The following is a 24,652-nucleotide window of genomic DNA, read 5'->3' on the forward strand; positions in this document are numbered from 1 at the left end:
ACAATTTTACCACCAGAGACATATTGTGGGTGTGAGTTATAATTATTGTAATACTAATATTTGGGAGGATTTTGTCTTTATTTAATATTATTTTATTACATGTGGTTGATTGAGATTCACAGAAGACAATGTATCTGCTACAGCAACTAAACAGCCACGTGTTTAAAAAACAATAATGGAGGTTACAACACAATCAATGAACCCCTGTTGCTTGAAATTACCCATCATGCTCTATTGTCGACACATGGAAAAAAAATGTCTCAAGCGCCATGTTTGTTACTGGAAAGCACCTATCAGTTGCGTACCTAATCATCTACTTTTAATCATTTAATTTCTGTCAGAAACGTGTCAATTTATTTAATGACTTTTATATGAATGCTCAGAAATGTCCATCTCATTACAACTGCTCGGTTCTTTCAAGTCTGCCCATTCTAAAGATGGCGCCCGGTCATTCACTAGAAGTGATTTTCTTCACTGACGGATTTCCAGGGTTTAATTTCGCGCCTATCGGTGGTGCTGTTGTTAAATCGATCTTCTCTGACTTTCAGAGTCCTCCAGTTCTGGTTTGAAGGGCAAAATGTGAAGTAATCTTTTGTGGAAATTTTAGGCGCCACAAGTTGTCGCGCAGGTGACGTCATTAGCGGCGCCGTTCGTCGCAGCTTGTGGTTGCCGAGGTAACCCAGGCTATCAGGGAGCCTTGACTGCCGCTGACTTGTGTGGACCATGAGTTTTGTAGATGAGGTCGTTGATGTGGTGTCGGTGGAGTCTCTGTGGCGGAAATCGCAGGGGTCCCGCAGTGAATCAGTGAGTTGTTACTGCCATAGTAAAGCAGCGCTCGGCAGCCTGTGGAGGGAAACCACATCACCCAGTGAACCCCGGCAGCCATATTGCCTAGAAATGTTTTCAGGGAGACTGATATACAAACATAATCCCGGGCCTGTTCACACCTCCATGGTGACATCCTGAACACCCCCATAACGGTGACAGGTGGAGTGCCCCTAGTAAAGGTGTTAACCCCCTCAGCACAATTCTCCATAAATCCTATTAACACATTCGACTACTTTTGAGAAAAGACACAATGGTGACAATGGGGCTCATGCGCCTTGCGCAATTGTCTGACATGTCCCGCCCTGTAATATAGGTCACTCCCCCAAAAGACACATAAGTGCCAGCCGCAGCGCCCCTAATATCTGTGCCGGCCGCAGCCCCCCTTATATCTTTGCCAGCCTCAGCCCAGTGCCAGCCACAAGGCCCCTTACATCAGTGTTAGACACAGCGCCCCTTATATCACTACGAGCGACAGCGCTACCTATATCAGTGCCAGCCACAGGGCCCCCTTTATCAGTGCCAGGACATATTTTACCTGGGCTGCTGTCATGATGTCATCGGTGGTTTAGTGATGGCGGCAGTGACTGGCATTTGTCTCTGCTTTCTATACAGTAACACTGCAGAAACAAACGCCAGTCCCTGCTGCCATCCCTGTACCGCCAATATGTTTACTGGTAATCGTACAGGTGCCCCCCTTTTTTGGGCACTTCTGCGATAGTAGACATGTATGTCTATTAGGGCATATGAACATTACATAAAGGGGGTGAGGGTCCTTGCGCTCATGTCCCCACATGTCTTTCTCTGGAGTGCTCCGCGTGACCCTATAATACAGAATCACTTATTGATTTTATACTTGCCCACAGCTTCCTCTGATGGTAACAAGTTGGGGGTACTGCCATACTATGCTGGGTTGTCCATTAGTTCTTCTAGCTGGAGTGACCCAATTGAAACTCCTACCGGTGCCCCCATAAATAGTGGCAGGTGAGTGTCCGCATTGATAATGCCAGCCATCGTAAAAAATAAAAACACCTTGTGCAAAGGGGGGGGGGGGGCACAAGCTTTTACTTGTTATTTATGTCGCTGGTACTTCTCTGTAGAGTATTGTTCAGTCACTGACCGCCCCTGTTGGATACTCTCCTGGATTTGTGGGAGTCTTTCCTGCTCGGACCGGAGGGTTCGCAACGATACATTAAAAAGAAAACCCAGTCATATTGACCTTTTGATATAGACACATGTGAGAAGACATTTGTGAAGTCTGGAAGCGCCACAACAGATTTCTAGAATGAACGGTCTGTGGTTTGTGTACTTCATTCTAGAAATCCATGGTGGCGTGAGATCACAGACTTCACCAATGTTACCTTCTCACGTGCGTTTGTGGCAGGCGCGGATAATTCTTAGGCCGATCTAATTGGCCCGCAGCAGCGCCAGGTCTACACAACCCAGTTGAGGATCGCTTGATGGACATTAAAAAAAACAAAACCCCAGCAAATACACTGCAACTGGGGATCTGCCCAATCTTGCCCTACTTTTCACTTTAGGCGTTGCCCCCATTAGTCAGACTCACGCCTTTACAGTAGTCATAGAAAGCCCCCCCCATTCCACAAGTCATCAAAGCAGGGCCACCCCTCCTCCAGCAGGCAGTCACATGTGCCATGAATTTGCAACCGGGTTGAAGTGCCCAGCCGCCGAACGCAAGGGTAGGGAGCAATACTCAAGGGCCAATTGTGACAAGATCATTTTGACTGGATTTCCCCTTTAAAGATGATTCCTGTCTGACTTGTTTTGTACTCGTAGGCAAATATATGTTATTAGTGATGGAACTCACAGTGTGGACATGAAGACATAGAAAAAAATATAGTGACTTATATTTTTAATTAAAATTACGCGTCATATTCTCTAGTTTCGAGGGACTTTCTGCAAACTGCGTCCAAGACTCGTATACTCCATTAGCGGATATGTACTGGGGGTGGTCTCTATGTCTCTTTAAATATGCATGTCTTTGGATGTTGCATATGTACATTGATCTTTATAGACATATTGCACAACTGTATAAACCAATACTGCCCCCCCCCCCCCTGCAGCTGTCCCCATAGGTTGAATGTTCTAAAGTTATCTAGTGCTTAGTAGGAGTATATAGAGACCCCCACACAACGAGTAGCTGTGCCTGTGTAATTTATGGAGGAGATGTAGCGCTCACTATTAATACCGCTCACTACCGATATGCTTTTTTACGGTGGTCGTTTACAGGCCTTGTTCTAGAGTGCCATGTTTTTATCTCGCTGCCTGGGAAATCGTGCCTGGCTGTCCAATACAACAAGAGAAGGCAGACACGGGGGTTTTATTTGACCTCATTAAAAGAATTGTTTTCACTTTAAAAAAGGATATTTTTATTATTTTTGCTAAAAAAAAACCTGTTAAAAAAGATGCAATAATCACTTTAATAACCTAAATAATAAAAAAGTTATAGTTGTACTTGCAAAACAATCAGAAAAACTGTTCTGGTCATTAAGACCCAAAACAGCGTTAATAAACAGTAACCGTCATTTCATAAAACTTTTGACATGTCATAGTGTCGTACCGTCATAGTGTCGTACCGTCATAGTGTCGTACCGTCATAGTGGCGTACCGTCATAGTGACGTACCGTCATAGTGGCGTACCGTCATAGTGACGTACCGTCATAGTGACGTACCGTCATAGTGACGTACCGTCATAGTGACGTACCGTCATAGTGGCGTACCGTCATAGTGGCGTACCGTCATAGTGACGTACCGTCATAGTGACGTACCGCCATAGTGACGTACCGCCATAGTGTCGTACCGTCATAGTGGCGTACCGTCATAGTGGCATACCGTCATAGTGGCATACCGTCATAGTGGCATACCGTCATAGTAACATACCTCCATAGCGAGATACCGTCATAGCGAGATAGCGACATACCACCATACCGACATAGCGGCATAGCGTCAAACCGTCATAGCCGCATAGCGGCATACCGTCATAGCGACATACCAGAAGTTTTCATCAGCCGACCGCTGCGCCCTTTCAGCTGTAATGATATAACTTTGGGTCACCTTGAAGAGCCGGGGTTAGCTGAAAACGGGTTCAGGGAAGTCTATGATTCAGTGTTCAGCTAATTCCGTCTTTTCAAGAAAACCTCTACTGGTGGGGGTCTCGGAATTCAGACACCCCCCAAGCAAAACGTCTGACATGTCACTATGACATGTGAAAAGTTTTATGAAATGTCAATTACACTTTAATGGATAAATAGTCTTCCTACGGAACTTGTCCTAGTGTGTGGGTAGATTAGGCTAAAGGGGTTTTTACACTAGGGGATTATTGGGCAGACAAGCGTTCATAATTGTTTTGTGTAAACAGGCCAGCGATCAGCAGATGAACGGGCAAACGCTCGATCATGTGCTTATCGTATTCTTTTAAAAAAGTGAAATATTATCGTTGTCGGCAGCACATCTCCCTGTGTAAAGAGGGAGATGCGCTGCCGACATGATAATGATGTATGGGGACGAGCGATCGGAGTAACGACCGCTCCTCCCCAGCCATAGCTCCTTGTGAGAGGAGCAAACGAGCACCGATCAACGATATCTTGTTGATTGGCGCTCGCTGCACCGGCTGAAATCGGCCGGTGTAATAGGGCCTTAAGTCCGCCGCAGGGAGTGATTACATTCTGTGAACAGAGCTGCGGAATATGTTGGTGCTATTTCATTTATCTATTATTTATAGTGAGAATTTGTGTATTTAGATTTAATGTAGGTATATCATTTATTTCTGCAGAGAAGCTGTCAGACACGTCCTATCGCCAGTAAGGAGTCCTCTGTGCAGGTGTGTGGAGCCAGTGAGGTCAGCACACAGACTGAATGGAAACAAGACCAGAGGGTTCTGGATATCGACCTCGGTCCTCTACTAGATTACCCAGATGTAGGAAAGTTTCTAAAACGTGTGGAGGAGGACATGATCCGAGAACTCAAAAAGAACTGGAGAAGTCACGCTTTCGATGGCTTTGAAGTGACGTGGGAGGAGCAGAATCCACAGGTAATTGAATGAGTTTGTTTTATTCCGTAAAATCCATACTGTGTTATATAGAAAAAGTACAAATGACGTCAATAGTACTGGCCATGGAAGTCTGTTTGTTCCTTTATGCATCTGGCCTTGCACCGTATCTTGGCTGGTGATGTTAATTCATTGCTTTCTAAAAGCTAGAGAACAGAGGCAATGGTTTCCATGTCTTGAACTGATAAAGTCTGACAAGCTAACCTCAATTCTTAAAGGGGTTGTTCCAAGATTAAATGTTATCCCCATGGCGCAAGGAGGCAAATTGCGACTTTTGGGCCCTTTTGCTATATTTTTATTTATTTTTTTACACCAGAAGACAGGCGCAGAAAGGTTGATAAATGTCCCACTAAAAAAAAATTAAAAAAAATGCAATTTCCTATCCACAGGATAGGTTATAACATGCTAATTGGCGGGCGGCCGACCTCTGGGACCCCGACTAATCACCAGAACGGGAGTCCCGTTCCTCTGAATGGAGCAGAAGGGCGCATGCTTGACCTACCGCTCCATTCATTCGGAGGAACGGGACCCTCGTGATCGGTGGGGGTCCCAGCAGTCGTACCCCTACCGATCAGCACTGTATCACCTAGAGGTTAACGTTTAATCTTGGGTCAACCACTTTTAAGGTGGTCATTCACGTTTTGATGTATGTCGGCCAAACCTTCCAATTTCTAATGTGTAAGGGGGTGTCCCGACTCTCACCCGATGGCAGATGTCGGGCAAAAAAAGGATCAGGCATGTTCGATTTCAACATGTCCAATCCTTTGCTCTCACAGGAGATAAGCCACTGCCAGAGGTTGATGGCAGTGGCTTATTTCCCTCTACCCATGGAAAACACATTCACAAGAGTGTAAGGAGGGGGGGGGGGGCTGTATGTCCTTTACCCCTTAAGGACTGACCCTGTTTTGGCCTTGAAGGGGTTCCCCCACAAACGCATGTATCCCCTATCCTCAGGATACATGTGTGATCGCTGGGGGTCCATGTGCTGGAACCCCCAGCGATGAGGAGAACGGGGAATCGAAAATCCCCCGAAGTGCTCTACCGGAAAGGAGCGCTGGTGCGCATGCCCGACCAGCGCTCCATTCATTTCTATGGAGTTGCTGGAGACAGCGGTACCGGAAGCCTCATAGAAATGAATGGACCGCAGGTCGGGGGACTTTCGGTCGGACCCCCAGCGATCACACATGTATCCTCTATCCTGTGGATAGATCTGTTTTGTGGGAGAACCCCTTTAAGGACCAAGCCAGATTTTAAAAATCTGTTATGTGTAAACATTTTGGAAGATCACTCCGTAATGGTTTTGTGTATTCTAGTAATTCTGACATTGATTTTTTGTGACATATTGTACTATATTTATGTGGTAAAAGTAGGCCGATACGATTTGTGTTTTTTATTAAAAACATAAAAAAATTAAAGAAAAACGAATTTAGCTCCTTTTTTTAATATCTCACATATTTATGTGCATGCTGTACTAATCTGTTATAAAATATTGATTTCCATACGTCTGCTTTAATTTTGACAGCAATGTATTTAAAACATTTTACATTTTTAATCAAATTGCAAAGATTAAACATTTTTAGGAAATGTTGAAGATTTTGTAGTACAGTTTGTTTTCATGCACCAAGCAAGATTTGCAGAGGCAAATAAGCAACTCCCTAAAAAAAATTACCCCTTTTAAAAACTACACCCCTTAAGGTATTCAATGGGTGGTAATATTGAGTAGTTTGAGCTCATCATTTTTTTGCAAGAATTAATATAAAGTAGGTTTTAAAAATGAAAATATACATTTATTTTTAATTTTTATATGAAACTGAGGAAACGGACCCCATAGTTTATTGCTCAGTTTGTTCTGTGTTCAGAACGAACTGAAGTTAGGCCGTAATCTGCTGCCTGGCCACACAATGGGGCCCAAAAGCATAGGAGCACCCTGTGGGTTTTTAGGACATAATTTTTTTTTTTTAATCAGTTCAAGTTTATTCAACAAACTTCACATCAGTACAGGTCATTCATTATACATTCTCATACATTTGTGAAAACAGATTTCCAAGACCCAATCATTTATTTCCAACGAAACATTCCCTTCCCTCCAACTCCCCCCTGTATCCCCCAGCCGGCCCTCCCGTTCCAATCTTCTTTATCCTATCTCCTTCCCATTTCCACTCCCCTTCTCACTCCAACTCCCCGCATGTACACAACCGTCAGTAGTTCGATCCTGAATGTGTGACCTTGCCCTCCCTGCTCCCGTGTCCCCCGCACCCTTAGTGTTCCCTTGAACCCCAGGACCATTTAGAGTGAGACCAGCGCGCGTAGCGTCATTAGTTCCGAGGAAGCATACCCAGAGTGATCAATCCACCTAGCCCATTGTTTTTCAAACTTAGTCTTGGACCCCCTCTTGGAGTATATCCTATATTCCATCAGAACCTGAGAGTTAAGTGCCCCTATAATTTCTTGCTTCGAGGGTGGCTCCCCATCCAGCCAGTGTTTTGCTATTCCCTTCCTAACTTGGTATAATATTTTTGCAATTGCCAAACCTGACATCCTATCCCCAACATACCCCAGCAGCATTACCACAGGATCCAATGGAATCTGTACCTCAAACACTCGGCCCAGTAACTCTGACATTTCTGTCCATAAGGCCCCCAATCTCCCGCAGGACCAGAACATATGTAGGATGTCTGCCTTTTCTTCCGGACACCTGGCGTCTGCCCGTAATCCCATTTGTTTCAGAACCCAGGGGGTCCTATACACCCTATGTATCAGAAATAACTGTGATCTCCGTTGTGCTACATTGATGGACAAAGTACATGATGACGCCAAGACCGCCTCCCAGTAGGAATAGGACCCACATCTCTTTCCCATGCAGCTCTGACTGGTGCCATAGGATCTCCCAGATGTTTTCCGACAGCAACCTGCGGTAAACCAATGAAATGAATCCCTTTGACGTTACTGCTTTTGCAATATGTTCCAACACTCCGGTGGCATGGATCGCCATGTCTACACTGGCCGCTTGTGTCTGCACAGCATGCCGAATCTGCAGGTACTGATAGAACATGCGGGAATCCAACTGAAACCCCTCCCGTAACTGCTGAAAGGATTTGAGTATGCCTCCCTCGTACAACTGACTCAATCGTATTATGCCTCGCTGCTCCCACCCCTGCATCCCTTCCAATTTACCCAGTTCCCCCAGATACGCATTCCTCCAGAGTGGGGTATATTTAGTATACTCTCCTATCTTCAACAAGTGCTTACACTGCCACCACACCTTATGTATGAGAAGCAGGGTGGGTCGAGTACTCGTCAGTCTTCTATAGCTGTGTGCTTCCAGTCCTGCCAACGGATTCTCCCCCCCCAGATATGATAGGATGCGCGCACTGGACCCCCAGGTTTCCTCCTGCTCCCACCCCCAGAAATGCTGACATTGGGCAGCTAAATAATACACCCAAGCATTAGGCAAAGCCAGACCCCCCTCCTCCTTAGGCAATTGGAGTTTCTCCAGTTTAATCCTGGGTACCCCCTTCTTCCATACTAAGTTTCTGAAAAGGTTATGCAACCTCCTAAACCAATATTTGGGGATCTATACCGGGGAATTATGTAGGACGTACAGCACTTGAGGCATAAGGATCATTTTAATCAAATTCGTCCTACCCAGAGCCGATAGCGGTAACTTATGCCAAGCCTCCACTTTGGCCTTTATCTTTGTTGACAGTGGCATTACATTAAGGGACATATAATCCTGTGCTTTCGCCGTCACCCTGACCCCCAAATATTTAAACTCCGTGACCACCGGTCACCTCCTCCTCCCTAGTCTGGATAACCCCCGGATCCATGAACATAAGAGCCGATTTCGACCAATTAATGAGCAATCCCGAATATTCCCCAAAACGCTTAATCAGGGCCATAACTAACGGTAGTGTGCGCTCGGTATCCGCCATGAACAACAGCATATAATGCGATTCGTTCCTCCACCTCCCCGTATCTCAACCCCTGTATATGCTCATGTCTTACTGCACACGCCAATGGTTCTACCGCCAACACGAACAACAACGGAGACGAGGGACATCCCTGACGTTTTGCCAGCGCAAACCGATCAGAGAGGTCCCCATTCACCCTTATTTTTGCAGTCGGGGCTACGTATAACAACCTTACCCATTTTATGAAATTAGGGCCAAATCCCATTTTTCCCAGAACTGACCACAAATATCTCCATTCCACGCAATCAAACGCTTTAGCCGCATCTAAGGAAAGAATGGCTCTCCCCCCATGATTATCCGGAAGAACTTGCAAATTCAAGAACAGCCGTCTCAGGTTCACCGCCGTCGATTTGGATGGCATAAAGCTGGCCTGGTCTCCATGCACCACCCCAGCCACTACCCTAGCCAGTCGAAGCGCCAAAACCTTTGCTATGATTTTAATATCCGCCGTCAATAGTGAGACTGGTCTGTAGAAGCCCGGGAGCTGGGGATCTTTACCCTCTTTAGGCAGAACCACTATAGTTGCTTCATACATTGATTCTGGGAGCCGCCCCCTATCAAAACTATCCAGCAGAGTAGCCAGTAACTGAGGTATGAGTTCCTCCCCATATTCTTTAAAAACCTCCACCGGAAGACCATCCGGCCCCGGAGCCTTTTCACTGGCGAGTATCCCTATGGCTGCCTGGAGAGGACATAATTTTAGCTTGAATGACTTAGGCCTCACTCCATGCCTTCCAATTATTTAGGCTGGCAGAACGATGTGACACCCCCAGTAGTGACTTATTTTAAAAACTACACCCCCTACGGTATTCATCTAGGTGTATAGTGATTAGTTTAAGTAAGGGCTTGGCAATTAATCGAAATAAAACCCAAACCAAAATTCAGCGCAAATAACCGACGTCATCTTGCGCATTTCGTTTTTTTACGGTTCGGTTATGCCCCAGTTTGCGTCCTCAGGAGGCAAAAACAGTTAAATCCAATGGTCGAGCAGGGAGCAGCCAGCTATAGGGGCATTATCCTGTGTGGGGGGAGCTACAGGGGCATAGTACTGTGTGGGGGCAGCTATAGGGGCATAATACTGTGTGGGGGGGGGGCTATAGGGGTAGCATACTGTGTGTGTGTGTGGGTCACTATGAGGCAATATACTGTGTGTTAGGTTCTATAGGAGCATTATACTGTTTTGGCGGCACTATGGGGCAATATACTGTATGGGGAGGTACTATAGGAGCGTTATATTGTGTGGGGGCAGTTACATAGTTTGTACGGTTGAAAAAAGACACATGTCCATCAAATTTCTACACACAGGACCTAATATTTTTTTGTTCTAGGAAATGATCTATGCCTTTTTTTCGTTTCCATCGTTTTTATTGGTTTTTATAAGAAAACAAAATAACAGTATTGCATACAAACATTGCAATGTCATCAGAACAGTAAAACCATCTCTACACAGAGAGTAGGTGTTAAGACTGTCGCGGTTGGAGAGACGTCATGGTTACACAACAAGGATAAGGAAATAAACACAAAAGGAAACCTATATATCATCTATATCATCATAGCAGACTGTCATTCCCCATACCGGGGAGTAATAGTGACATCGAGACCGTAGTGAGCAAGCTTGTCACGTAGCATAATACACCCTAAGGGACCACGGATTCCATACTAGTGAGAATTTGTGAAACGAGGAGTTGCCCAAGGATATGATTTTTTCATATGCATAGGTCGTGTTAATTAGTGTAATGATTTCTCCTAGTAACGGAGCAGCGATCTCCTTCCAATGGCGGGTCACCACCAGTTTAGCCATGACCAGGATTTTACAAATTGAGCACCGTAATGGTACAGGAAATGAGCCCATGTCTAGAAACAGCAGGGCCAGTTGAGGGGACTGGGGGATATGACATTTGGAGATTGTGGACAAGAGGTCAAAAACCTGAGACCAATATGGGATAAGTATGGGACATGCCCATAACGTATGATAGAGAGTGCCAGTGTGGCCACAGCTTCTCCAACATAATGGGGACGACTCAGGGAACATTTTGTGCAGTCTATCTGGAGTGTAGTACCAACGCAGAGAAGTTTTAATCGCGGCCTCTATATGCTGAATACATGGTAAGGCTTTATAAATTAATTTAAATGCAGACACCCATGCTTCTTCAGAAAAGGAGCACCCCAAGTCTCTCTCCCAGGACCGCATGGGATGTGATTTAGAAAAAAGTGAGTGAGATTGAAGCATATTATACACAAGTCTCAAGTCCCTGCTACGTTTAGAGAAATATCCAAACACTTTAAGAAGACATACAGTACATCTATGCCTTTTTTTTAAAGCCATCTCCTGTCCCTGCTGTGACGGCTACTGCGGTGACTATTCCATAGATTCACACTTCTCACAGTAAAGAAGCCTTGTCGCCTCTGGAGATTGAAACTTTTTTTCTCCAGACGGAGGGAGTGCCCCCTTGTTTTTTGAGGGGGTTTTACATGGAACTGGATTTCACCATATTTTTTGTATGTGCCATTAATATATTTATATAAGTTAACCCCTTCCCGCTCCTTGACGTACTATTACGTCATGGCAGCTGTATAGTTCGCGCTCCATGCCGTAATAGTACGTCTCGGGAGTAACGGCCGTTTCGGCCGTCCTCCCGACACATACAGGAGCTGTGACGCTGCTGTCTCGTTCAGCAGCTGTCACAGCTCCTACAGCGGGGACCGATCGCTGTGTCCCCGCTGATTAACCCCTTAAAAGCCGCGTTCTATAGAGATCGCGGCTTTTTAGGGGTTAAGCTGCCATCGCCGGCCTGCTACGCGATAGCGGCCGGCGATGGTGACTATGGCAACCGGACACCAAACAATGGCGTCCGGCTATGCCATAGACGGAAGCCTAGTGGGTCCTGACAACGTCAGGACCCACTATGCTTGCTGTCAGTGAGTAGCTGACAGTTCTAATACACTGCACTACGCATGTAGTGCAGTGTATTAGAATAGCGATCAGAGCCTCCTGCCCTCATGTCCCCTAGTGGGACAAAGTAATAAAGTGAAAAAAAAGTTAAAAAAAGATGTGTAAAAATAAGAAAATAAAAGATTTAAAAGTAATAAAAGTAAAAATCCCCCCTTTTCCCTTATCAGTCCTTTATTATTAATAAAAATATATAAACAAACAAATAAACTATACATAATTGGTATCGCCGCGTCCGTAACGGCCTGAACTACAAAATTATTTCATTATTTATCCCGCACGGTGAACGCCGTAAAATAAAATAATAATAAACCGAACCACAATCACAATTCTTTGGTCACTTCACCTCCCAAAAAATGGAATAAAAAGAGATCAAAAAGTCGCATGTACCGAAAAATGGTACTGATCAAAACTCCAGTTCGTTACGCAAAAAATAAGTCCTCGCACGGCTTTATTGATAGAAAAATAAAAACGTTATGGCTCTTACAACATGGTAACACAAAAAGTGAATGATTGTTTACAAAACGTATTTTATTGTGCAAACGCCATAAGACATAAAAAAAAACTATAAACATCTGGTATCGCCGTGATCGTATCGCCCCGCAGAATAAAGTGAATATGTCATTTATAGCGCACGGTGAACGCTGTAAAAAAAAACGAAAAAAAAACAATAGTAGAATTGCTGTTTTTTAGTCACCACGCCACCTAAAAATGGAATAAAAACTGATCAAAAAGCCGCATGCACCCCAAGAAAACTACAATGGATTCCTCAAGGGGTCTAGTTTCCAAATTGGGGTCACTTTTGGGGGGTTCCCAATGTTTTGGCACCACAAGACCTCTTCAAACCGGACATGGTGCCTAATAAAAAAGAGGCCTCAAAATCCACTAGGTGCTCCTTTGCTTCGGAGGCCGATGCTTCCGTCCATTACCGCCCAAGGGCCACATGTGGGATATTTCTCTAAACTGCAGAATCTGGGCAATACGTATTAAGTTGCGTTTCTGTGATAAATCCTTTTGTGTTATAAAAAAAATGGTATAAAGAGGATTTTCTGACAAAAAAAAAATGTAAATTTCACCTCTACTTTGCTCTAAATTTTTGTGAAACACCTAAAGGGTTCATAAACTTTCTACATGCTGTTGTGAATACTTTGAGGGGTCTAGTTTCTAAAATGGGGTATTTGATAGGGGTTTCTAATATATGGGCCCCTCAAAGCAACTTCAGAACTGAACTGGAACCTAAAAAAATAAATAAATGAGGCAATACTTCGCTTCTTACATTATACTGATAATGAGCCGTGCCCACCCCGAGATTACCCCAGTTTTGACCGTTTGTCTAAACGGAGACCCTTATTAGACCGTTCCAGTGCCCGGTTTTCCCAAGCATACACCCCCGAGAAGTGTATTTCTATTGATGAGTCCCTGGTACATTTTAAAGGGAGGGTTCAATTCCGCGAGTACCTGCCGGGTAAGAGGGCAAGGTATGGCGTGAAGATGTATAAGCTGTGAGAGTGCATCAGGGTATACCTACAGGTTTAGGATATATGAAGGAAAGGCCACCCCCAAACCAGACTGCATCCTGGACTACAATAGGTACATGGGAGGGATGGACTTGTAAGATCAAGCCCTGAAGCCCTACAGCGCCATGCGGTGTGGTATAAGAAGCTGGCCGGGAACATCATATAGATGGCTTTGTACAATGCGTACGTGCTACGTCGATGTGCAGGCCAGACGGGAACTTTCCTGGAATTTCAAGAGGTGATTATCAAGAACCTAATCTTTAGGGACCAAGAAGGGGGGGCACCCAGTACTTCTGGAAGCGAGCCCACACGCATCGTACCAGGGCAACACTTTCCAGGGGAAGTTCCCCAAACTGGCAAGAAGGGAAAAAGTCAAAAGAGGTGCAAAGTCTGCTATAAGAGGGCGATAAGGGATGACACAATATATCAATGTGACACGTGTCCCGAATAACCAGAGCTCTGTTTGAGTGTTTTAAAATTTATCATACATCCCTTGGTTTATAATTTACCCCAATTTTACTTACCCTGATGCACTCCGCACAGCTTATCCCCCCTAGTCTTTCCCCTCTGGGCCCTGCTGTGTGTCCAGGCAGCTGATAACAGCCACATGTAGGGTATTGCCATACCCGGGAGAACCCACATTACAGTTTATGGGGTGTAGGTCTCCGGTCAAAATGGCCACTACACCTCTAGATGAATGCCTTAAGGGTGTAGTTTTTAAAACGGGGTCACTTCTTGCGGGTTTCAACTGTACTGGTACCTCAGGGGCTTCTGCATACATGACTTCGCACTAGAAAATCCCGAGTAGGCCAAATGGTGGTCCTTTCCTTCTGAGCCCTCCCATGGGCCCAAACGGCAGTTTATCACAACAAATGGGGTATTGCGGCACTCAGAACAAATTGCGCAACAGAATGGGGTATTTTGTTTCTTGTGAAAATAAGAAATTTTCAGCCAAAACTACATATTATTTGACAAAAATAATTTTGTTTTCATTCCCAGACCAATTCAAATAAGTTCTGTGAAGAAACTATGGGGTCTAAATGGTCACATTACCCATAAATGAATTCCTTGAGGGGTGTCGTTTCCAAAATGGGGTCACTTCTGGTGGGTTTCCATTGCTTTGATACCTCTGGGGCTCTGCAAATGTGACATGGCACACGAAAACCAATCCAACAAAATCTGTACTCCAAAGAACACACAGCGCTCCTTTCCTTCTGAGCCCTCCCATGGGCCCAAACGGCAGATTATCACCACAAATGGGGTATTGCCGCACTCAGGACAAATTGGGCAACAAAATTGAGTATTTTATTTCTTGTGAAAATAAGAATTTTTGAGCTAAAATGACATATTATTGGAAAAAATATATATTTTTTAAATTCCCAGCCCAATTCAAATAAGTTCTGTGAAGAAACTATGGGGTCTAAATGGTCACATTACCCATAAATGAATTCCTTGAGGGGTGTAGTTTCCAAAATGGGGTCACTTCTGGTGGGTTTCCATTGCTTTGATACCTCTGGGGCTCTGCAAATGCGACATGGCACACGAAAACCAAACCAGCAAAATCTGTACTCCAAAGAACACACAGCGCTCCTTCCCTTCTGAGGCCTCCCATGGGCCCAAACGGCAGTTTATTGCCACAAATGGGGTATTGATGCACTCAGGAGAAATTGGGCAACAAAATTGAGTATTTTGTTCCCTGTGAAAATAAGAAATTTTGGTAAAAAATTACATCTTATTGGAAAAAATGTCATTTTTTTAATGTCACAGCCCAATTGAAATAGGTGCTGTGAAAAAACTGTGTGGTCAAAATGCTAACAACAACCATAAATGAATTCCTTGAGGGGTGTAGTTTCCAAAATGGGGTCACTTTTGGTGGGTTTCCATTGCTTTGATACCTCTGAGGCTCTGCAAATGCGACATGGCACCCGAAAACCAATCCAACAAAATCTGGACTCCAACAAACATATAGCGCTCCTTTCCTTCTGAGCCCTCCCATGGGCCCAAACGGCAGTTTATCACCACAAATGGGGTACTGCCACACTAAGGACAAATTGGGCAACAAAATGGGGTATTTTGTTCCCTGTGAAAATAAGAAATTTTGATCACAAATGACATTTTATTGGAAAAAATGACATTTTTTTCATTTCAGAGCCCAATTCAAATACGTGCTGTGAAAAAAATGTGCGGTCAAAATTGTAACAACAACCCTAAATGAATTCCTTGAGGGGTGTAGTTTACAAAATGGGGTCACTATTGGGGGATTCCTACTGTTTTGACACCTCAACACCTCTTCAAACCTGGCATGCTGCCTAAAATATATTCTAATAAAAAAGAGGACTCAAAATGCACTAGGTGCTTCTTTCCTTCTAGGGCTTGTCTTTTAGTCCACGAGCGCAGTAGGGCCACATGTGGGACATTTCTAAAAACGGCAGAATCTGGACAATACATATATAGTAGTGTTTCTCTGGTAAAACCTTCTTTGTTACAGAAAAAAAAATGAATAAAATTGAAATTCAGCAAGAAAAATGAAATTTGCAAATTTCACCTCCACTTTGCTTTAATTCCTGTGAAATGCCTGAAGGGTTAAAAAACTTTCTAACTGCTGTTTTGAATACTTTGAGGGGTCTAGTTTTTAAAATGGGGTGTTTTATCAGGGTTTCTAATACATAGGCCCCACAAAGCCACTTCAGAACTCAAGAGGTACCTTAAAAAAAAGGCTTTTGAAATTTTCTTAAAAATATGAGAAATTGCTGTTTATGTTCTAAGCCTTGTAACGTCCAAGAAAAATAAAAGAATGTTCAAAAAACGATGCCAATCTAAGGTAGACATATGGGAAATGTGAACTAGTAACTATTTGGGGTGGTATAACCGTCTGTTTTACAAGCAGATGCATTTAAATTCTGAAAAATGCAATTTTTTCAAAATTTTCTCTAAATTTTGCAATTTTTCACCAATAAACACTGAATATATTGACCAAATTTTACCACGAACATGAAGCCCAATGTGTCACGAGAAAACAATCTCAGAATCGCTTGGGTAGGTTTAAGCATTCCGACGTTATTACCACATAAAGTGAAATATGTCAGATTTGAAAAATGGGCTCTGAGCCTTAAGGCCAAAACTAGGCTGCGTCCTTAAGGGGTTAATCATGTCCCCCCTTAGTCGTCTTTTTTCAAGGCTAAATCGGTTTAGTTCTTTTAATCTTTCCTCATAACTTAGATTCTCCATGCCCTTAATTAGCTTCGTTGCTCTTCTTTGTATTTTTTCCAACTCCAGGGCATCCTTTCTATGAACTGGAGCCCAGAACTGAACTGCATATTCTAGATGAGGCCTCACTAATGCTTTGTAAAGTGGCATTATTACATCCCTGTCCCGCGAGTCCATGCCTCTTTTAATACACGACAATATCCTGCTGGCCTTTGAAGCAGCTGATTGACACTGCATGCTGTTATTGAGTTTATGATTTACAAGTGCACCCAGATCCTTCTCAACAAGTGACTCCCCCAGTGTAGCTCCCCCTAGGACATATGATGCATGCAGGTTGTTGGTACCCAGATGCATAACTTTACATTTATCTACATTCAACTTCATTTGCCAAGTAGATGCCCAAACACTCAGTTTGTTTAAATCCGCTTGCAATTCACGAACATCTTCCATAGACTGAACTATATTACATAGCTTGGTGTCATCTGCAAAAATAGAAATAGTGCTATTAATCCCATCTTGTATATCATTAATAAATAAGTTGAATAATAGTGGTCCCAGCACTGAACCCTGGGGTACACCACTAGTTATGGGGACATTATACTGTGTGGGCCACTGTGGGGGAATAATACTGTGTGGGGGGCAGTGTCAGGGGGTATATTATATACAGCAGGCTCAGGGGGATGTATATTCAATGGCATGCATATAGAGGATGGGACACGTAAAAAGGGGGCATGGCCTAAATAATTGTTCATTAATTGTAATGGAGGTTACATCTTTAATTAATCATGGTTTTGATTCAGGTCATCGCTCAGCCCTAGTTTGAGCCAACAACTTGTTGCCAGAATTATTGCAAAGCCGGTGTAAAAAATTAAAAATGTCATTATTTTTTCTCAAATGCGTCATTTATAGGACATATTTTTCGTACATAGTAGATGAAACTGAGGATACGCACCCCAACGTTTATTGCCCTGTTTCTCCTGTCTTGAGAAATACCCCCAATTGGGCCGTAATTTTCATAGCAGGAAATAATGGTATTTCGGTGATATTTTTTATCAAATCTCTATTTTTGGGCACACTGTAGTTGACTTATATTGCACATGAACATGTAGAAGGGCGCTTTAAAATGTATTACACTGTTAATCCTATTTTCAGAATTATGCTGCTCGCTTGTGGTGCCAAACAAATAAATGTGGGTCAAACTAAGGGTCTGTTCACATCACCCTCAGGTTCTGTTTGACGGAATGGATGAACGGAAACCCCAGAGCAACAGATGAACGGAAAGCCGAACTAGAACCATAGCTTCCGTTTGCATTACCATTGTTTTCAATAGCAAAGCTTCCGTTTCCGTTTGTTTCGGTTTTGGAAAGTTTTTGTTTTTTTTTCACGAAAACAATCGCGCAGTTGATTAAACCAAACAGAACCCGACGGTGATGTGAACAGGGCCTAAAGAGGATCAACTGTTTCAACTCATAAATTTAGACTTGTACTTAACATTGCACTTGTCGGTACGTATGACTTTGTCGTGCAGCAGACCAACAAATGCGTCAGTCCGTAGGTGTTAAAAACAGCAACTCACTCGGGTATATAGTAAATCAGAGCAGGATAATAATAAAAAAAACTTGAAGTGAAGAGCAATGTATTTAAAAAATGGAGGACAAAAGTAGGCAAGTAGTGATGGACGATTAGTATAAAAAAAAATCACAATTAGTTGAATATGTAACCATGATTGCAATTATTTTTTGCATACCACTCCCCCTATTTGCACACCACACCATTGAATTAATATATAACCCCCTGAGCTTGCTGCATACTACTGTATATAATATACCCCATGACACTGCCCCCCCACACAGAATAATGCCACATACTGCCACCCACACAGAATAATGCCCCATACTGCCACCCACACAGAATAATGCCCCATAGTGCCCCCACACAGAATAATGCCCCATAGTGCCTCCACACAGAATAATGCCACATATTGCCACCCACACAGAATAATGCCCCATACTGCCACCCACACAGAATAATGCCCCATACTGCCACCCACACAGAATAATGCCCCATACTGCCACCCACACAGAATAATGCCCCATAGTGCCACCCACACAGAATAATGCCCCATATTGCCACCCACACAGAATAATGCCCCATACTGCCACCCACACAGAATAATGCCCCATAGTGCCCCCACACAGAATAATGCCCCATAGTGCCCCCACACAGAATAATGCCCCATACTGCCACCCACACAGAATAATGCCCCATAGTGCCCCCCACACAGAATAATGCCCCATACTGCCACCCACACAGAATAATACCCCATAGTGCCCCCCACACAGAATAATGCCCCATATTGCCACCCACACAGAATAATGCCCCATATTGCCACCCACACAGAATAATGCCCCATACTGCCACCCACACAGAATAATGCCCCATAGTGCCCCCACACAGAATAATGCCCCATATTGCCACCCACACAGAATAATGCCCCATACTGCCACCCACACAGAATAATGCCCCATACTGCCACCCACACAGAATAATGCCCCATACTGCCACCCACACAGAATAATGCCCATAGTGCCTCCACACAGAATAATGCCACATAGTGCCACTCACACAGAATAATGCCCCATAGTGCCCCCCACACAGAATAATGCCCCATATTGCCACCCACACAGAATAATGCCCCATAGTGCCACCCACACAGAATAATGCCCCATAGTGCCCCCCACACAGAATAATGCCCCATATTGCCACCCACACAGAATAATGCCCCATACTGCCCCCCACACAGAATAATGCCCCATACTGCCACCCACACAGAATAATGCCCCATAGTGCCCCCCACACAGAATAATGCCCCATAGTGCCCCCCACACAGAATAATGCCCCATAGTGCCCCCCACACAGAATAATGCCCCATAGTGCCCCCCACACAGAATAATGCCCCATAGTGCCCCCCACACAGAATAATGCCCCATATTGCCACCCACACAGAATAATGCCCCATACTGCCACCCACACAGAATAATTCCCCATACTGCCACCCACACAGAATAATGCCCATAGTGCCTCCACACAGAATAATGCCCATAGTGCCCCCACACAGAATAATGCCCATAGTGCCCCCACACAGTATAATGCCCCATAGTGCACCCCAAAACAGTATAATGCCCCATCCTGCCCCCCACACAGTACAATACCCCATAGTGCCCCCCACACAGAATAGTGCCCCCCACAGAGTATACTGCCCCCCTCACAGTATAATGCCCCATAGTGCCCCCCACTCAGTATAATACCGAATAGTGCCCCCACACAATATAATGCCCCATACTGCCCCGCCACGCAGTATAGTGCCCATATTGCCTAATAAAAATAATAAAATACTTACCTAACCCCATTACCACGACGACTGGAGGAGATCCCTCGGGAGGTCTGTGCAGTGTGTGGCTCGGCACAGACAGGCGCGATAACATCACTGCATCAGGCCGCTCACGCCTGGCATTACATAGTGGAGAGTGGAGCATTTACCATTGGATTTAACTGTTTCTGGGTCCTGAGGAACCGAACAAAACTAAATGCGCAAGATGACTCCGGTTATTTGTGCTTAATTTTGGTTTCAGTTTTATTTAGATTAATTGCCCAGCTCGAGCTGCAGGGATATCTAATGTCATGTTATATTTTTCAAAGGGACTGGTCGTACAACGTCTCCTTAACCTCATCAATTCCTATATAAGGGCCGAACGTGCCAAATGATGCCGGCACACCATAACAGGTCCCTGCCCAGCAAGGTAGGAACGTAAATGTGCTCAAAGCAACCAATCACCTACAGAATATAAAAAGTCCTATACAATCTATAGAGATAGTAAAGAACCACTAATCCCCCAAAATAATGTCAGCTTTGTTAGAAGTATTGTCGGGTGTAAGAGGTCCAACATCTCAAATAAAACCATAATGTAGGTCATAGTGTATTGATAAGGAAAAGCAGGCCCATATCACCAAACCGTAATAGGAACTGATAAAACCGCTTTATATGGCAGGACATAGTTACAACAGAAAACATAAGAGAGTTTAGATGGGAAGATGCGGCACAAGGCTTTTTGTGGCCTAATTTTTACTCTGATTATTTTGAGGAGCCGCTTTGCAATACCTACACCAGACAAGGTATTCATCTAGGGGTGTAATGAGAATTTTACTAGATTGCCTATTGGAATGTTGGCATAGCTCCCAACTGTCCCAGATTCCGGGCAGTGTCTCGCTGTCCTGGGCAGCCGGTGGCATGTCCCGGTTTCAACTGTATTTGCTTCCTCAAGATGCAGATACAGTTGAATCCAATGATGGAGCAAGGAGCCGTCGGCTTCCTCCTCCACCATTCACTATGTTAAGCCAGCAGGGAGCAGCTTGGTGAAGACTGGCTTGATGCAGTGATGTCATCGCCCCTTCCTGTGCCAAGCCACACATAGCAGAGCCCGGAGGAGACCTGCTGAGGGATCTCCTCCACTCGTCGTGGGAATGGGGGCATTATACTGTGTGGGGGCAGCTATGGGGACATTATACTGTGTGGGGGCAGCTATAGGGGCATTATACTGCGTGGGGGCAGCTATGGGGGCATTATACTGCGTGCGGGCAGCTATGGGGGCATTATACTGTGTATGGGCAGCTATGGGGGCATTATACTGTGTGGGGGCAGCTATAGGGGCATTATACTGCGTGGGGGCATTATACTGCGTGCGGGCAGCTATGGGGGCATTATACTGTGTTAGTAGTTTTTCGGGTTTATACTATTTGGGGGCATTTTACTGTGTGTGGGGGCTTTATACTGTGGGGAGGCACTATGGGGGCTTTATACTGTGTGTGGTAGAAACTTTGGGGACATTATACTGTGTGGGGGCAGCTGTGGGGAGTTATACTTTATGGGGACATTATACTGCGTGGGGACAGCTATGAGGGCATTATTCTATATGAGGGCATTATACTGTGGAGGGCAGCTATGGAGTCTTTATACTGTGTGGGGGCAGCTATAGGGGCATTATGCTTTGTGGAGGGCAGCTATAGGGGCAGGTGTAGGCCATTATACTTTGGAGGGCAGTTATACGGCCATTATGCTGTGTGGAGGGAAGTTATAGGGGCATTATAATGTGTGGAGGGCAGCTATAGGTGCATTATACTGTGTGGGGGTAGCTATAGGGGCATTATGCTATGTCGAGGGCAGCTATAGGGCATTTTACTGTGGAGGGCAGTTATATGGGCATTATATTGTGTGGAGGGCAGTTATAGGGGCATTATACTGTGGAGGGCAGCTATAGGGGCATTATACTGTGGAGGGCAGTTATATGGGATTTATACTGTGGAGGGCAGCTATGGGGGCATTATACTGTGTGGAGGGCAGCTATAAGGGCAGTATACTGTGTGGCGCAGCTATAGGGCATGATGCTGTGTGGAGGGCAGCTATAGTGGCATTATACTATGTGCAGGGCAGCTATGGGGGCAATATACTGTGTGGAGGGCAGTAATAGGGGCATTATACTGTGTGGAGGGCAGCTATAGCAGCATTATACTGTGGAGGGCATTTATAGTGGCATTATACTATGTGGAGGGCAGCTATGGGGGCATTATACTTTGTGGAGGGCTGCTATTGGGGAATTAAACTGTATGGGGGGCAGCTAGGGGCGCATTATGCTGTATGGGGGGCAATTATGGGGGCATTATGCTGTGTGGAGGGCAGTTATAGGGGCATTATATACTGTGTGGGGGGCAGCTATGGGGGCATTATTCTGTGTTGAGGGCAGCTATGGGGGCATTATACTTGGTGGAGGACAGCTATAGGGGCATTATACTATGTGGGGGGCAGCTAGGGGGCATTATGCTGTGTGGAGGGCATCTATGGGGGCATTATACTGTGGAGGGCAGTTATAGGGGCATTATACTGTGTGGAGGGCAGCTATGGGGTCTTTATACTGTGTGGAGGGCAGTTATTGAAGCTTTATACTGTGGTGGCGGCTATGGGGTCATTATGATGTGTGGGGGCAGCTATGGGGCATTATACCGTGGGTGGAGCACTATGGGGGCAATATACTGTGTGGGGGCAGTTTCAGGGTATATTATATACAGTAGTATACAGCAGGCTCAGGGAATAAATATTAATTCAGTGGCGTAACATACAAATAGGTGGCGTGGTATGCAAAAGGGGTGTGGTCTAAATCGGTCAATAATTGTAATCGAGGTTACATGTTCAATTAATCGTGATTTTGATTTAGGTCATAATAACCCATCCCTGCTATATGGGCATTATACTGTAGAGGGCAGTCATAGGGGCATTATACTGTGTAGAGGGCAGCTGTAGGGGCATTATACTGTGGAGAGCAGCTATAAGGACATTATACTGTGTGGAGGGCAGCTATAGGGGCATTATATTTAGGAAAGTTAAAGTCAACTGAGGTGTGATAAATTCTAAAACCGTTTTTTATGCAAAGAGCGGGGTTTGAGGGGCAGGTCTCACAATGTGTAGTGTCCCTCCTAATTCTATTCTTGGAGCAGACCCGACACCATTTTTGTGGCCTCCTCCTCGTGTCTGTTGGGGAACTTCTCCAGGGAATTGCTGCCCTGGAATTATCCTGCCCTCGCTTCCTGCGGCCCTGCTCCCCTCTCCTTCCCGAGGCCCTGCTCCCCTCTCCTTCCCGAGGCCCTGCTCCCCTCTCCTTCCCGAGGCCCTGCTCCCCTCTCCTTCCCGAGGCCCTGCTCCCCTCTCCTTCCCGAGGCCCTGCTCCCCTCTCCTTCCCGAGGCCCTGCTTCCCTCTCCTTCCCGAGGCCCTGCTCCCCTCGCCTTCCCGAGGCCCTGCTCCCTTCTCCTTCCTGTTCCCCAAATATAAAGGCCTTTATTATTTTTTTCCTGAAATTGCAGGAATTTAGCAGAATTATAAAGGGCCATTGGGTCAGGTGCAGTGCCAGTTTTAATACCACACCTTAATCTTGCGATGGGCGCTGTATGGCTGCAGTAACGCGTCTGACAGATCAAGCCCTTCCATATACTTATTATAGTCCTGGATACACACAGGTTTGGGGAACGGCTCTGTTTCCATGGACTGGGGCTGGATCTGTCAGAATGTATGGTTGTCAGTACAAAGACTTCACGCTTGACCTCGTACTTGACAAGCATCATGTTGTTGGTGCACACCGACTACTTTCCCCTGCCCATCTTTTACCCTATAAAGCTTTTAGGCAGATCTTTTTGGCCTTGCCTTTATTTTGGGCTTTTTTTTCTATTCCCATAAACCCCAAAAATTCTTCATCTCCACTGAGTTAGTGGCAGCCCACTGACGGGCCGTGCATAATATGAGTTGGGGGCTAAGAACTGCTGGCCATAAATATTAGTTTGCTCCACTATCATCTCTATTGTTCTGGGTAAAAAAAAAGTGGAAGAAATCCTTTTCCTTGTACCCCCTGCAGTGTTGACACAAATGCCTCCAGTGACATGTCAGAAATTTTGATTGGTGGGGGTCCGACCACTGAGACTCCCACCAATCGCTAAAAGGGAGCGGCAGAATTGCTCGTTTGAGCTGCTTCGTTTCTGATCGTCTTTTTCAGGAAATCGATATAGCAGTGTACGGACTCAATAGAAAGTCTATGAGCCCCTACTCCGATACATCAGATTTCCTTAAAAAGCCGAACAGAAACAAAGCGGCTCACACGAGCACTGCTGCCGCTTCGATTTAGCGATTGGTGGGGGGTCTCAGTGCTCGGACCCTCACCGATCAAAACTTATGACACGTCAGAAGTTTGTTGAACGTTTAGTTACCATTTAATGTGATTCCCTACCTTCTAACACCATGCCGTTTTTAGGTGAAACATTCTGTGCTGATTTATTTATTAATATATCTTTATAGTGGTCGGAGCTCCACTTTTCTTTTACGGAGCTCTGAATCCCCCACAAAGACATAGAGGTCAATGATACAATTCTGGGTGACGCTTACTGCATACTGTTTTATTACTGATTTTAATGTATAGTATGCGGTAAGTTCCTCGCAGGGATAGGCCATCATCTTGAGATGGGAAAAGCCCTTTAATTCTGTCTGGATTTGGAGACTATATCAGAAAAGTAGAATCT

The 24,652-nt window shown here is 44.9% G+C and overlaps 1 protein-coding gene across 1 annotated transcript in view; it reads left to right on the forward strand.

The window, feature by feature from the left end:
- The first annotated feature begins 477 nt into the window (after positions 1-477).
- Positions 478-24,652, forward strand: part of DYNC2I2 (dynein 2 intermediate chain 2) — a 42,985-nt gene continuing 18,810 nt past the window's right edge. The window contains exons 1-2 of the mRNA XM_075834167.1: positions 478-804; positions 4,619-4,876. Coding sequence (XP_075690282.1) covers positions 724-804; positions 4,619-4,876 — 339 coding nt within the window. The 5' untranslated portion in view covers positions 478-723. The remainder of the gene's footprint in view (positions 805-4,618; positions 4,877-24,652) is intronic.

Source organism: Rhinoderma darwinii, chromosome 8 (assembly GCF_050947455.1).
Source record: "Rhinoderma darwinii isolate aRhiDar2 chromosome 8, aRhiDar2.hap1, whole genome shotgun sequence".
NCBI lineage: Eukaryota > Metazoa > Chordata > Amphibia > Anura > Rhinodermatidae > Rhinoderma > Rhinoderma darwinii.